Genomic DNA, 13,851 nt, shown 5'->3' with positions numbered 1-13,851 from the left:
CCACCCTTATTCCAGCTTCCCAAAGAGCAACCAAGGCACAGGCACAGCTAACCATTTTTATTTGGGATCAGGAGCAGGCAGCCAGATGCCAACACACAGTGGAAGGGATGTGCTTCACCCAGGCTCCATCTACTGACAGCAGTACACACCTGCATACACTTCACTTCGGATAATCTCAGAGGTTTCATCGGTTTTTGACTGCTTTCCAGGATTATTTTTATTTATTTGCCTATCTCAAGAGTTTTTCCTAAGCAAGAGCTTCTCTGTTTATTTTCAAGACCATACATGTGCAAAGCTGTCTTCTTGGATGTTTCTTTCCTTTCACCTTCATTCAGAACCATTTGTATCTTCATTCAGAACCATCTGTATCTTCCTTCATGTCGGCAAACAGCTGCTTAGACAAGGGACAAATGTACTGGCTGGTAATGGCAGCAGCCTCCTTGGCATCTCTGTCCGAGCGGCTGTGGGAAGGGAAAAATCAGGGATACTCCATTATTTCTGGGAGTGTGGACTGCAGGAACTGTGACAGGGCCATCTTGTGACATTCAAGGATGACTCCAAGCAGTTTATGATAGAGGGCTCCCTGCTGCCAGGCACTCTACAAATGCACAGTGGTTTTCCAACCCCATTGTGGATAAAGAGGTACTAAGGGACAGCTTATTCCTCCCAATTACAGTGATTTAAGAGTGACATGTCTAAGGGAAAGTTGTTGGGCATTAGGAAAAGATAATATCCAGGTGCTGGGACAACCCATCCTGAGGTGTGTGTTTCAATCAGCAGCTGAATCCAGACAGGGTAGCAAAGGCTTTCTTTCAAATTTAACCATTAGATCACATTTCCTAATGGGATGAATAATTGCTTTAATCCAGAATGACAACTCTTAGGAAATGATTCAGAAAAGATACTATTTTGCTTCCCTGGGTTCTACTATTTTTAACAACTGACTTTTCTATGGCTGTTCATAAAAGTCCTCTTTTGGCTTCAGTATTGTGGGGCTCAGAGTTACAGAGGTGACCAATCTCTCCCACCTACCTGGTGTTCAGAAAGCTCTGGTACAGCCAGAGAAAGCAAAGTTCCTCAGTGTTGTTTACTCCCTCTCTCCCCTGCGTGTCTGTGTTGACCGGGCCAGGAGAGCTGGTTTAGATAAAGAAAATGAATATTAATAAAAAACTCCAAACCACCAATTATGTAACCAAACCACCACCACTGCAGAGCAGCACTTGCACCTTGTCTTGTATCTGCTGCTGTGCTCACAGACATGGCCTCAGTGGAGGCTGCTGGCCCAGTGTGGCAGTGAGAGCCCCGGGTGGGGACTGGGACACCAGAGGTTTCCTCTCACCTGCGCTTGCGGCCCATGAGGCTTTGGATGAATTTCTGAACCTGGGCGTTGCCTCTCATCTTGCTGTACTCACTGGTGAACAGCCCATCCGAGTGCCTCTGGGACCTGTGTGGGGACAGCAGGGGACAGTGGCTGCACCTCCCAGCCACAGCAAGCAGGACTAACCACGAGCACAGCAATGCCTCTCCTCCCACCCCTATGGAACCCTGTATACCCTCCCCTTCCCCTCATCATCTTGGGCAGCCAGTGCAGCTGGAGAGCTCAGCTCCATGGGCCACCCCTCAGGGTGGGAATGCCACATCCCGCTGGAGACTTCCCTGCCCCAGGAGGGTGGGTGTGCTGGTCCTCACCTGTCCTTGAGGCCCACCAGGTGCTTGACCAACTGCTGCACGTAGGCATTGCCGTTTATCTTGCTGAGCTCGCTGTGGAAGAGCCCGTCTGCATGGCGCTCCATCCTGCATGTTGGAACAGCGAAGGGGGGGCTCAAAAGGAATGGTTTAAAACCACACAAGAACAGGCATTGAACACTGCTGCCTCAAGGCAAGAGAGTCCTGAACATACATGGGCAAGGATTTGTGCTACTTTGGCAAAGTTTCACAAAAAAAAAGGGGAAAAAAAAGGGAGTTTAAAAAATATCTTTGTTAAACATCACACAGGAAAACCACCTGCCCTTGCTTTTACTGATGTAATCACTTTGCCACAAGGATGTAGGAATGTGAGGTTATTGCTGATTCAGCATAAAAGAGCAGGGGAAGAGGCTGGAGAAGTAATAAACAAATATCCAGAGACACAAAGCTGAAGAACACTTAGATAACGGCAGCAATGACCAGCCCTTGCAGGTGACTCCTTTGGTGAACTTGGTGAACTTACAGGGTTGGTCATTCCAATTATGTTTTCATGGGACCAGGCTATTGGAAATAGAAACTCTCACCTTTTTCAGGCTGTGTAAGTGCACAGGAGAAAAATAGACTCAGAAGTGTCTTTGTAACTGTGTTTTGTTTTGGGCTCACAAATTTTCTCCCAAATTAAATAAAATAACTTTCCCATTCTTAAGCATGAAAAAACATTTAAAGTATTTGCACTCATTTAACTAAATCTGTTTAGGGAAGAAGAACATCCACAAACAAGCAGATGCAAGTTCAGGAAGGCCGCTAAAAGGCTGGATTTTCAGCTAGCAGGCTCTTTGAACAAAAACCATAGAGAAAAAGAAAGCAGAGTCCCAAGAAATGCTTACCTCTCCCAGGGTGGCAGAGATGCTGAGAAGTGGGACAGGACAATCATGGGAATAATTACTTGCCACAGAGTTGTTATCATGGAAACCATGTTCTCCCCTGAAATAAAGCATTAAGGTTTGTGAACAGCAGGACAAGTGACCTTGGTGTGTGTCTGGTGCAGTTCATATGCCCCACAGAGACAGAGCTGTGGAAACACCACCACTATGACTAAATAAGACAGGATTTCCTGCCAGCAGAGACAAACACCTACAGACATCTGCAAGGGGCTTTCAGACAAAAAAAAAAAAAAAAAAAAAAAAAAAAAAAAAAAAATTACATGTGCTAAATAAAATTCATTCTCATATAGAGGAAGGGCTTATGTGTGTGCTCATATCACTATCCTCTAACCTTTCAAGAAGGAAAAATTAATTACACAGATGTGCAGACACAGCAGACCCTCCTATTTTGTTTTTTTACTGAAATAAAAAAATAAGTACATTTTATTTATCAAGAGCTATGTCATCTTTCCCCCCCTTTATTCCCAGGTTATTTTTCCCAGGTGCTTACCTTTCCTCAAGGATCACACAGCAGCTCTACCTGCAATTTATAACACACTCCTTTATTTTTTGCCTTCCTCCTGCAAAGAAACAAACCTTCATCATTGTCCTTCAATTTCTCAAGACAGCACTTTGCTAATCCCAAATCAAAGTCCTCCCACTTGGTTTTTACTTTATTCTGAAGCTAAACAGTACAAAGAACATGAAAGGACTGTCCGAGAATTCTGAACACTTTCTAGCCACCCTTCTGGGACTGTTTGCTGCTCTGGAGGTGCTGCAAGATGAGAAGAGGCACAAGGAGAAAAGACAAGGGAGAGGAATTTATACAGAAATTCATTCACTGTAAACCACAGGGCAAATATTTAATGGGGGCTGCAGGGCAAACAGATGAGAGGATGAAGGAACTATAAGCTTAATCTCACACACACTTTGAGCTTTACTGTTGTGTTTTCCTGCCTGATCCAGCTTTGAGGGGATGGAATAGTAAATCAAGAAGGACATTTCAAAGATCAGCATCTTACTGGAGCCCAAACAAGGCAGACTGCACAGTCCTGGGATGCAGAAGGAGCTGAAAACAGCCCCAAAACCAGAGCATCCTTGGGCAAGGGCAATTTGAATCCTGAGCCTGTCCTTTCATCTGCCCAACAGCTGTCACACAATCCCTTGACCCCAGGATCTCACCTCAGCATTTGGCCTCCCCTGAGCTGCCATTTCTCTGGGAGAACCATATTTAAGAGACCATTTTTAACCTCATCCCTGGCTCCAGAGTTTCCCCTTTCTTCATAAACTTTCTAGCTGCTAATCCATGATCAACTTCTCTTTTCTCTTTCTGGACATAATTTTGTCTCCCCTGGGCAGACCATATTTGCTTGCTGAAGTTCCAAGGAGCAGTGATGGCTGTTGGGGAACTTCACCTGTCTGTAAACAATGATTGCATTTTTTTTTTTTAAATTAGCCAGACCACAAGGAGCAAGTAGATCTCCAATGTCATCACTGAAAGGCTGTTTAACCTCCATAGGATACTTCCAAACTTTTAATTTCCTCCCCATTGATGCTGGTTTTAAGTGACTGCAAACTCTTTGGCCAGCTGGGACCTTTAGCTGAAAGAACTATGCTCCAAACCAGCCTGGGAGCCCTGAGGAGCCCCCCATATTCCAGCACTGCTGCCCAGGACATGGATGGCCTCAGAGCAATGGCTCAGCAAAGCATCACAGAGGTCTGAAATCCACCCCCCAAAGCGAGACAGAGGGAAAGGCAGCCCGTGGAGCCCACTCACCCCAGCTGGACTCACCAACCCTGGTTGCTCCCAGCTCACAGCTGATGCTCCACTGCCTGCTCCTCCTGGGGACCCCTATAAATCTGCAGCCTTATCAGAAGCAATTATTTGGGTAAAGATATGGATATGAGCAATCATGATTAACAGCAAATAATGCAGCGGGGTTGGAATGTCTTTTTAATTACCTGATCGGGTCATTCACAGCAATTTGATGGAATATTTCTGCTGATGGATAGTAATTCCTGCTTCTGCCTATAATGACATTTGTTGGGCAAACATCCTTGTAGCAATTGATTCACTACAATTGTCATCATTATTTCCTGGCTTTAATTACCTCTTGATAGGAGCTTAATTTTCTGTTCTTGTCATTTCATCCTGGCTTGGGCTATGTTTGCAATTGCCAGGATCTGTCAGTGAGTCCCTGTGTGTACCAGTGATTTGGCTGAACGACGTGACACTTTTTTAGGACAAGCATTGCCTGATCAGTAGGATCAGGGCCGACTTTTCCATGAGAGGACAACACCTTTTTAACTGTGGTTTCGACTGGGAAAGGTCTGCCCAGTACAAATTCTGTCACAGCATCTAAAACCCAGCATATTTATACATGCATGGAAAACATCCTGAATCTATTCCCTGCCATTGCTGGGGTTTGTTTGGTCTCAAATACTGCAGCTAAAGGTGACATGGAAATAGAGGAAGAAAATATGATTATCCTTTCTCTCCTTCTTTATATGGTATAAAGTAGCTTGGAAGAAATAAGCACCATAAATATTTTTTTTAATATTCCAAGTGGAGAAATGGGAGCTGTATTACTACCTATCTTTCTTCTTCCTTGGAAAAGCACAAGGTGACCCCAAGACTAGAGGACTGGGAGGGACAAGATTTTCCCCATCTTCTTTTCCTTGGAAAAATACCCAAGGGCCTAATGAGCAGAACCTCAGCCCTCCAGCCTGAGAGTGCAGGATGTAGCCAGAGCCCTGCAATGAGGACAGGGGAAAACAGGGAGGACACTCCAGGTCCCATTCCAGGGCAGGAGCACCAAGACATGCCATGGTCAGCACTGGGACAGGGGAGCCCATTTCCTCATCTGGGACCTGCTCTGGTCCAGGCATTTCCCAACCACTTTCCTTTCCTCTCTGTACCTGCTTTCTCCAGCTGCAGCCTTTTGCTTCTGCCTGCAGTGGTGGTGGCAGCTTCAGGTTTACAAAAGAAGCTGAACAACATGTAAGGAGGTAAAAATTACTAATGTGATTTTCCTTCATTTGAAAACAACCTCAGTGGGTTTGAAATGCCTCCAAACTCTGGGGAAACTCAGTTTGCCGTGAGACTGGATGAGGACTGAGAAGAGGTTGGAATGACAAAGTGGCCCCACGATGGCAGCAGAGGGTGTTTAACAGGACACTGAAAGGTTCTGGGGACTGGAAGAACATGAAATAAGTAACCTGATTAACTACTTTGCAACAAAAAATGGGGTTTGCATCCAGCGGCAGGGGCAGAGTGAAAAGGTGATGAGGTAGAAAATGGTGTGGCCATGACCAGCACTGCTGCAACTTAATGCAGGTAACAAACATGGGCTTGAGCTCCAGTGCAGTTCTGGAAGCTCCTGATGAGAAAATTCAGGGCCATGAAGTGACTGAAATTTATAACTGAATAAACCAGAGCCCAAACCAATTCCTCAGTCCTGAAACAACATCTGATTCTCCTGAACCAGAATTTACATCAAACTCTCATCAGGAGACATTATGGAAATAGGAGTAATAAAGAATCGTGCTTAACAATATCTGTTGAAAGGAGATTTGTGAATTTTCACCTTGCTTCTTCCATTCTCCATTTTTGTGAATGCCCCAAGTCCCAGCTGGGGAGCGGAGATTCCCCTTGCCCACATCCAGCAGGCACAAAGCAGGATTAAATCACCCATTTAGGTGGAATCTATAGCTCATTATCTATGCAGAGAAAAGCTTTCAGCTGTTTTCTGGCTCTAAGAATGATAGAGAAAATGACTGGCCTCACCTGATCCCTGCTCCTGTACCACTGCCATGGCCACAGGCACAGGAAGTCAGGGCTGGACTGATCCCAGCCCCTGGATGCCCTGACTGACCTGTCCATGGCACATAACTGTTTGACAGGATTTTAGCAAAGTGCCACAAACTGGTGACACTGAGGAGTGCTGAGGCTGTGCACACACACTCCTTGAAGACAGCAGGGAGAAATGCCGCAAGACAAGATGGAGAAGGGATCTGAGCTGCCCTGGGGACGCTGCCAGGTATAAAGCCATCTTTGTGCAATCACTTGTGCTTAGGCTTGACACTGACTGATGTGCCCAGTGTGGAGAGACCTGTAATGGGATGCATTAAGTAAATCCAAGTTGCCATGGGTGCCAGGGCTATTCCCAGTAGCCACGCTGTTGCCTGGGGACACCCTCGTGCCAACAGAGAGCAAAGATTATGAAACACAGGGGTCACCCCCCTTCAACATCCAGGCTCTGGTTACTGCTCTGTCTCAAAGGCATCTGAGCTGAGAATGGATCTGAGGAAGGTCTTTTTCCTCCTCTTTACAGTGGGAGGGGGTCACCAAATCTGCAGTGTGAAAGGCAGCATCTTAGAACCAGGTTAAATGATTTAGCCTCAGATTTGGCAATATTTGAGAGAACATGTGAACCTGGCATTTTTGATGTTGGAGGTAAAGACAAGAAACTGCATTTTAGAAAAGAGAGGGTTTCATCACAGAGCTACCTATCCTGGCCCACAGCACTGGGAGGATGCAGGCAGACTCTCCAAAATCAGCACTCAGAGCTCTGGGGGTTCATTCTGAGTTCTGTAGGCAAGAAATTCTTGTTCACCCTTCAAAGTAATTGATGCAGGAAGTCAGAAAAGATTTTTCCCTGGAAAAGCAGTGGAATGCATTCAGAGTCCCACTACAGAGAGCATTAAGAACAGGCTGGATAAATGCTGCTATTGTCATGTGGACATCATTGCTCCTGCCTTGGACAAGGAAAGCCCATGCAGCCTTTGGGGATGCTTTTATTTCAGGGCAGTCCTTATAAAGTTTGCCTAATCCTTGTCAGCCTGTCCAGAATCCAGACTCCAGGATCTGCTGGAGCTGCTCTTCCTCCTAGAGACACCTTGACTGGCCAAAACACATCCCAAAATCTAACACCCATGCTTTGCACCATGGCTTTGGGTTGGCAAAATGCACAAGGGTCAAGCCAGGCCAAGAAAGCCATGGGAAGACCATGTAATGACCCACACAAGGTGTCCCAAGTCCTGATGGAGCTGTCCAGGTGCAGATGACCTTTGGGGAGCCCAGCACAGGCTGTGCCCCATGCAATGGCAGCACCAGCCCATGGCAGGGGAATTTATTGAGGTCAGATGGTACTAGGAACTGCATGGCTAAATCCTTCCTACGTAAAATACCCTTTAATCAGCTTATGGGGTGTTCAGGAACTTCTACCTCCCCCATTCCTTTTTCCCCCTTCCTGTGTCTGTGTGAGGCCATGTGGGCAGTGGGGATTATCTCTGGTGTGTTTGCAGGTGAGCCTGGCCCACGCCACTGCGATGATGGTGACGCTGCTCCAGCTGAGAGCAGATTGGAGGCGATTCCTTGCATCACTCCCAGGTCTGTAAGAGAAAGGACCCTAATTGGAATAAGGGGATTGGAGGATTTAGCCTCCTAAATGCTCCTTTCTTGCACAGGATGGTTTCAGGAGTGGTTTTAATCTTTACCACCTGATCTCGTGATTTTGGCTGCAAGAGTGAAGAGTGGGATGGAAGGAAAAGACAAGCAGGGCAGCCCAGGTGGGCTTGGAAGAAGAAGGAAAATCACAGTCCCATATGGTCATGGAACCTCAGAAAAACATTTACCCCAATCTCAAAGGGGCAAATTTAGCTAAGAATGTGTGTAGATCCAGGATGTGTGTGTCTCTTTTTTTACCTGCTCCTGAGGTGGCTTGGATTTCCTGTGTGTCTCCCCTGCTTTGTTTGACTGAAACGTGGCACTTTTCCAGATTTGCGCCAGTTTAAAATGAAAACCAGATGTGAGGGACAAAAGCACAAAATGTTACATACCTGGAGTTGTGCCTGCTTGGTCTGAAGTCAGGAGGGAAGGTGCTGGACATGCTGGTGACATCCATGGCTGGCAGCATTATCCAGGGGCAAGGACAGCAAAACATTTGTCAGGAGCTGTGAGTTGTGCTGGAGCAGCCCTCAGTCATTTTGATCAAAGTTGTATCTGCTTCCTGCCAAACCCCAAACCCTTGGGTGACATCTGCAGTAAACCCCAGCTCTTTTGAAGGAAAAGGTTAAATATTAGGTGTTTGGCTCACACTGAGGAAAAAAAGGAAGAGGAAAGGGAGGGAGAAGGAAGGAAGGAAGGAAGGAAGGAAGGAAGGAAGGAAGGAAGGAAGGAAGGAAGGAAGGAAGGAAGGAAGGAAGGAAGGAAGGAAGGAAGGAAGGAAGGAAGGAAGGAAGGAAGGAAGGAAGGAAGGAAGGAAGGAAGGAAGGAAGGAAGGAAGGAAGGAAGGAAGAAAGAAAGAAAGAAAGAAAGAAAGAAAGAAAGAAAGAAAGAAAGAAAGAAAGAAAGAAAGAAAGAAAGAAAGAAAGAAAGAAAGAAAGAAAGAAAGAAAGAAAGAAAGAGAAAGAAATGTACGCAAATGCTTAAAACATTTTGCTAAGAATTGGGAAGAACAAGGGGAAAAGTATCCTGTTGGTGCAGGATTGGTACCTTGGGTGCTGTCAGGGTGCCTTGGCTCTCCTGAGTACAGGATAAGCGGTGCTTTGCAAGTGAGAACATCCCTCTGAAGGAGGGATAAGGTGCTAAGCCAGAAGGTCCCCTGGGGTGCTGGCCTAGGGATGCTCCACGTGGGGATGCTGGATGAGCCAGGCCCATCCTGCAGCAGGAAAACCTGTGGCAAGCCTTGAATCTGGAAAGGCTGCCATGAGGCACTTCCCTCCTGCAAGCAAATCATAGAATCATGGAATCATTGAGGTTGGAAAGGACCTCCAAGACCATCAAGTCCAACCTGTGCCTGACCTCCACCTTGTCACCCAGCCCAGAGCACTGAGTGCCACATCCAGTTCTTCCTTGGATGTCTCCAGGGATGGGGACTCCACCACCTTCCTGGGCAGCCCTTTCCATTGCCTGACCACCTTTTCCATGAGGAAATTCTTCCTGAGAAGAAATTCTTCCTGCCTGCTTGGGAATGGGTACTGTAGGGGGAAAGAAGGTCTGGTTTTACTGTGGCTGGCACTGTGATCCAGAAAAGGAAAAGCCAAGCTCAGGGCACAGTCTTTTTACAGGAAGAAGGGAACTCTGTTTTCCCAACATATGAGTGCATCATGGCTGTCTCCCTGTCACCAAGGAAGCCCAAAGCAGTTTTTAAAGACAAGCTGTCACTCTCATCAATCACCTGCTGGAATTTTACACTCTATGGAACTTCTTTCAAAGCTCCCCTGTTTTTTCCTGGGCTGGTTTTCCCACTCAAGTGGGAAAACTGCCTCCTGGTTATGTTCCCAGGGTGGAACATCACATCCTAGTGCAGGTGTTACCAAATCTGCAGGGAAAACAAAACTCTCCAGCAACATTTTTAGTGTTAGAGAATCAAGGCATTACTTTATTCTGCCAGGATGTGCAGCAGAAATAATTACATCCACACATTGCCTGGGCTGTGCAGAGAAAATAATGCCTTGATCCTTTAACACAGGGACATGACCACACAGGGCTGGGTGGCTTCCTCCCCAGGCCTGCTCTGGCCATCCTTGCCCTGCTGGCCCAGCACTGCTTCCTGCCCAGCTGGAAGCTCCCTGTACCTGGAGTTCAGGAGCACTAAGCACGCTCACACTTCCCATGTGTCTGGTTTTATCACGGTTCTAATTGGCATCAGCACTGTAATCTCAGCCTCCAGCTGTTTGTGTGTCTGGGGGAGAGGAGAAAGCACTTCGGGGAATTAATTTGAATTAGAAGAACGATGTGCACCATGTCCTGGCTGGCAGGGCCAGCTGTCCCAGGTGTGCCGTCCCAGCACTGAGCACAGCAGCTCCTGACACAGCTGCTCGGGCTGCATTTCGGCTCATCTCTCTCTGCTTTTGTCAGGGACCTGAAGGGACACCCTTTCTGCTAAACAGGAACAGGCTTTGTCAAAATGAGTGTGGAGGGAGGTGCACTTACAGGCGCTTGCTGCTTGTAGTCATGCCTTTCGTGCCTGTGTTGTCTTCCACTTTTCCCCCTGCCCAGGAAGTTTTTCCCAACAAGTGGCTCTAATAAGCTCAGTGATGTTTTAAACCCCGTAGGAGCTCTTGAGTTATATTGTTTTGATCTGTCCTGTGCCACAAGCCCTTGTATCTCATCGGGCCACCCTTGTGTGAGATCAATTATGTAGTTAAGCTAAAACCAGGCATCCACAAAAACACCTAGTTTTGACTCCAAGCAAACAGAGATGGAAAATGTAGCCATTTTCTCCATAGTTTCACCCCCACAGCTAACCACTAGCATTATGTTTTACATCTTACACGGATTTATCATAACTTACCAGAATGATAAATGTCAAGAGATTCATTCAGCATGTAAATAAATCCCTGCAGCTTCTTGGGGGACTGGAAGAGCCTAGAAAGCCCAGAAAGCTGTGCCATCCTCTTCCCCCTCCTGCAAAAGCACACCTGAGAAGGGGGATGCTGCCTCTGCCTCTTTTCTGAGAAATCCATTACAGGAGATTGGAAAGCAGAATGGCTTTGTTGCCGACAAGTGTCTCACAGAGAATTGCCCGGCTGAATATGGCAAATAAAAGGAACACGATTGGCCTTGAAAGCTCTTTGTTTTCCTCCCTTTGAATATGAAGGCAGCTGGGAGAGCTGGTGCTATCAGGGCACTATTCATCAGCTGAGTTTGGCACATCAGTCCTGAAACTTTGGCAGCCACATTGTTCTCCTTTTCTATTTAAATTTGTAGTGCCTCAGATGTGAAAAATTATGGTGATAGAAGTTCCATCTCCTTGTGGAGACTCTGACAGATGTCTCACTTCACAAACTTCCTGATCCTTTGAACTGGCTGGGAATCAAATCCTCCATTAATTTATCCTGGGGGAGTCTCTGCAGGACTCCTCCTTGGCAGAGGACCAGCTTCCTTTGGTTGGGGACCAGCTCCACCACAGCCATAAACCACACTGCTTATCTTCCTGAGTTTCTTTTCCAAACACTCTAAAACACTCCAAAAAAGGCAGATCTCCCACTGGTTTGCTGGTTTGGATGTTTTTCTGGTGCTGCTCTTTTCCTGACACAAGAAGCAGCTGTGGCGCTTCCACAGTGGGATGGGGAATGAGGACACTGCAGGCTGTGCATCCAAACAAAAAAGGGTTGTTCCAAAACACCAACCACATCAGACACTCTCCAAAGGTGCTCTAAGCATTCCCAGTCCATCACTGGCATACCTTCTGCTTTCCATGAGGGTGACCCATAACTCTGTCCTTTGTCATCTGTTTTTTGTGCAGTGATGTGACATGACATGACTTCTTTGGATATGCTGATGTACAACAGACTTTCCTTCTCCCTTGCTAGGAGGGCAGTTCCTCTTGTCCAAGAAAGGAATTGTGTTTAATGTCTGTAGCCTGTTTGCCATGGAAGCACTGTCCTAGTTAGTGGATTGCATGGCTACTCACTTCTGGAAGTCAAAAGCATTATTTCACATTAGTTTAATCCACTCCAGGATTAAACTAGTTTAGGATTAAGGCCCTGTTAGTCTGGAATATGAGCTTCCACACTGAGAATTAAGAGTCATTCAGCACTAACCCACAGGGAAAATTGAGATAATGAATGTAAATTAACTGTTAAAGGGGATTAGAGGAATGGCACTAATTCCTGTGGGAAGACAAGAGGACAGCTCTCTTGGCCATTCAGATGGTTTAAACATAAATAAATTAAGAGTATTCTGTCCATATAGTTTCATTAATGCACTTCAGGGCCTTCTTTTACTACTTTGAGTTGATTTCTCAGAATGAAAAGGGCTCTAATGAAAGTCATTCAGCTTTCAGTCATTCACTGAGTGAGGGCTGTGTCAGGAGTCAGGCTTTAGGGATCAAATCCAGATAGGAAAAGTGGTGACCAGGCGATGGAAACTATCCTCCTCATCTGAACTTTCCAGCAGAGGAGATATCACCAAGCTCCGAACCTGGCAGATGTGCAACCATGTTTTTGTTCTCCTGAGTCCAACACAAACCATTCCCAAAAGGAATGCAGAGATACAGGTATGTGAGTACCCACTCCAGTGCTGGTGGACAGATCTAGAGGAAGACCTGGTCCCATTCAAGCCAGGTGGAATGGTCTCTCCTGCCTTTGCACACTAGAAGAAGGAGAATACTGGAAAAACAAATCTGTGGGTATTGGGATCAACATGAGGATGGACAACCTTTACTGGGGTGGGAGAGAAGTGTGGTACAACTCCGTAGTTACTAAAGACATGGCACTCTTGCTGGCTTTAGAAAAGACCTGGAAGCCCCACCTCTGGAGGCAGAATTTAACCAACCAGACTGTTGTCCAAGTGCTTAAACCAAGGGAATTTTCTCATGCACAAAATTGCAGAGCCACAGCAGCTGGGCAAAACAGACTGTGTGGATCAGCTGCTGTTAGTCCAGTCCAAGGGAAGGACAGTGCCTGGATCTGTGTCCCATGGCTGACACCAGGGCTGTGGGCTTTCCATGCTGCACATGCTGAGGAGTAACCATGACCCTTTCCAAAAAAAAGTAAAGGAATTCAGGGCAGCAAGGGCAGGGTTTGGAGAGAGGATTTCTCCCACAAGTCTCAATAGTTTGGACTTTAATAGCTGCAGCCTATAAACAGATCTTAGAAGCAATTTGTCTCATAAAAAGCTTCCAATAATGTATTTTTCCCTTCCATGCAATATAAATGTCCCTTTACTGCTACACCTTCTTTTCCCGCTGCCTCCACAAACACTAGGCTGACCTGAATGCTTACCTGGCATTAGTATCTGGGCTGAGGTTTGGTGGCAGAGCTGCAGACATGTCTACAGGGTCTGTATCAACTCCCACATCTCCTAAGTCATCTGGGCTGGAAATGGGAGGTTACAAAATTCCTTTTGAAGTGCATCCTGCATTTGCCAACTTATCGAGAGCACTTTGAATCCCTGCTCTGTGCTCCAAGACACTCGCAGCATCCTGTCTTGGCAGTACCTTCAGATTTCATTATGGACTGTCTGGCTCTTCACTCAGTTTAATTACAAACTCGTAAACATTACCAGATTCTACACACACATCGGAATACAATTTTTCGGTTATTTACTCAATCTGTACTAATTCCAACTCTTTCCTCTAACGTTGCTTAAGGGAACAACCCTATGTGAGAACACAGCAAGACCATGTGAGAACACAGCAGGACCTCTGCAGCGCTCGGGACACCAGGACACCGGGAGCCGGGACACCGGGAGCCTGTCCCCCCCCCGCCACCCCTTAAGCCTCTTGGTGGT

At 46.5% G+C, this 13,851-nt stretch overlaps 1 protein-coding gene across 1 annotated transcript; it reads right to left on the bottom strand.

Annotated features, from left to right (window-relative positions):
- Positions 1-241: 241 nt before the first annotated feature.
- Positions 242-3,158, bottom strand: SCT (secretin). The gene is made up of 5 exons (XM_083862682.1): positions 2,574-3,158; positions 1,690-1,794; positions 1,340-1,444; positions 1,033-1,134; positions 242-461 (listed from the first exon to the last, which is right to left on the bottom strand). The coding sequence occupies exons 1-5, from the start codon at positions 2,660-2,662 to the stop codon at positions 350-352; spliced, it is 513 nt and encodes a 170-aa protein (XP_083718808.1). The 5' UTR covers positions 2,663-3,158; the 3' UTR covers positions 242-349.
- Between the last annotated feature and the right edge of the window lie 10,693 nt (positions 3,159-13,851).

This window comes from Zosterops lateralis (assembly GCF_965231275.1).
Source record: "Zosterops lateralis genome assembly, chromosome: 6".
In the NCBI taxonomy this organism is placed as follows: Eukaryota; Metazoa; Chordata; class Aves; order Passeriformes; family Zosteropidae; genus Zosterops; species Zosterops lateralis.
Note: the sequence above shows the minus strand (reverse complement) of the source record. Positions and strands in the feature narration are given on the sequence as shown.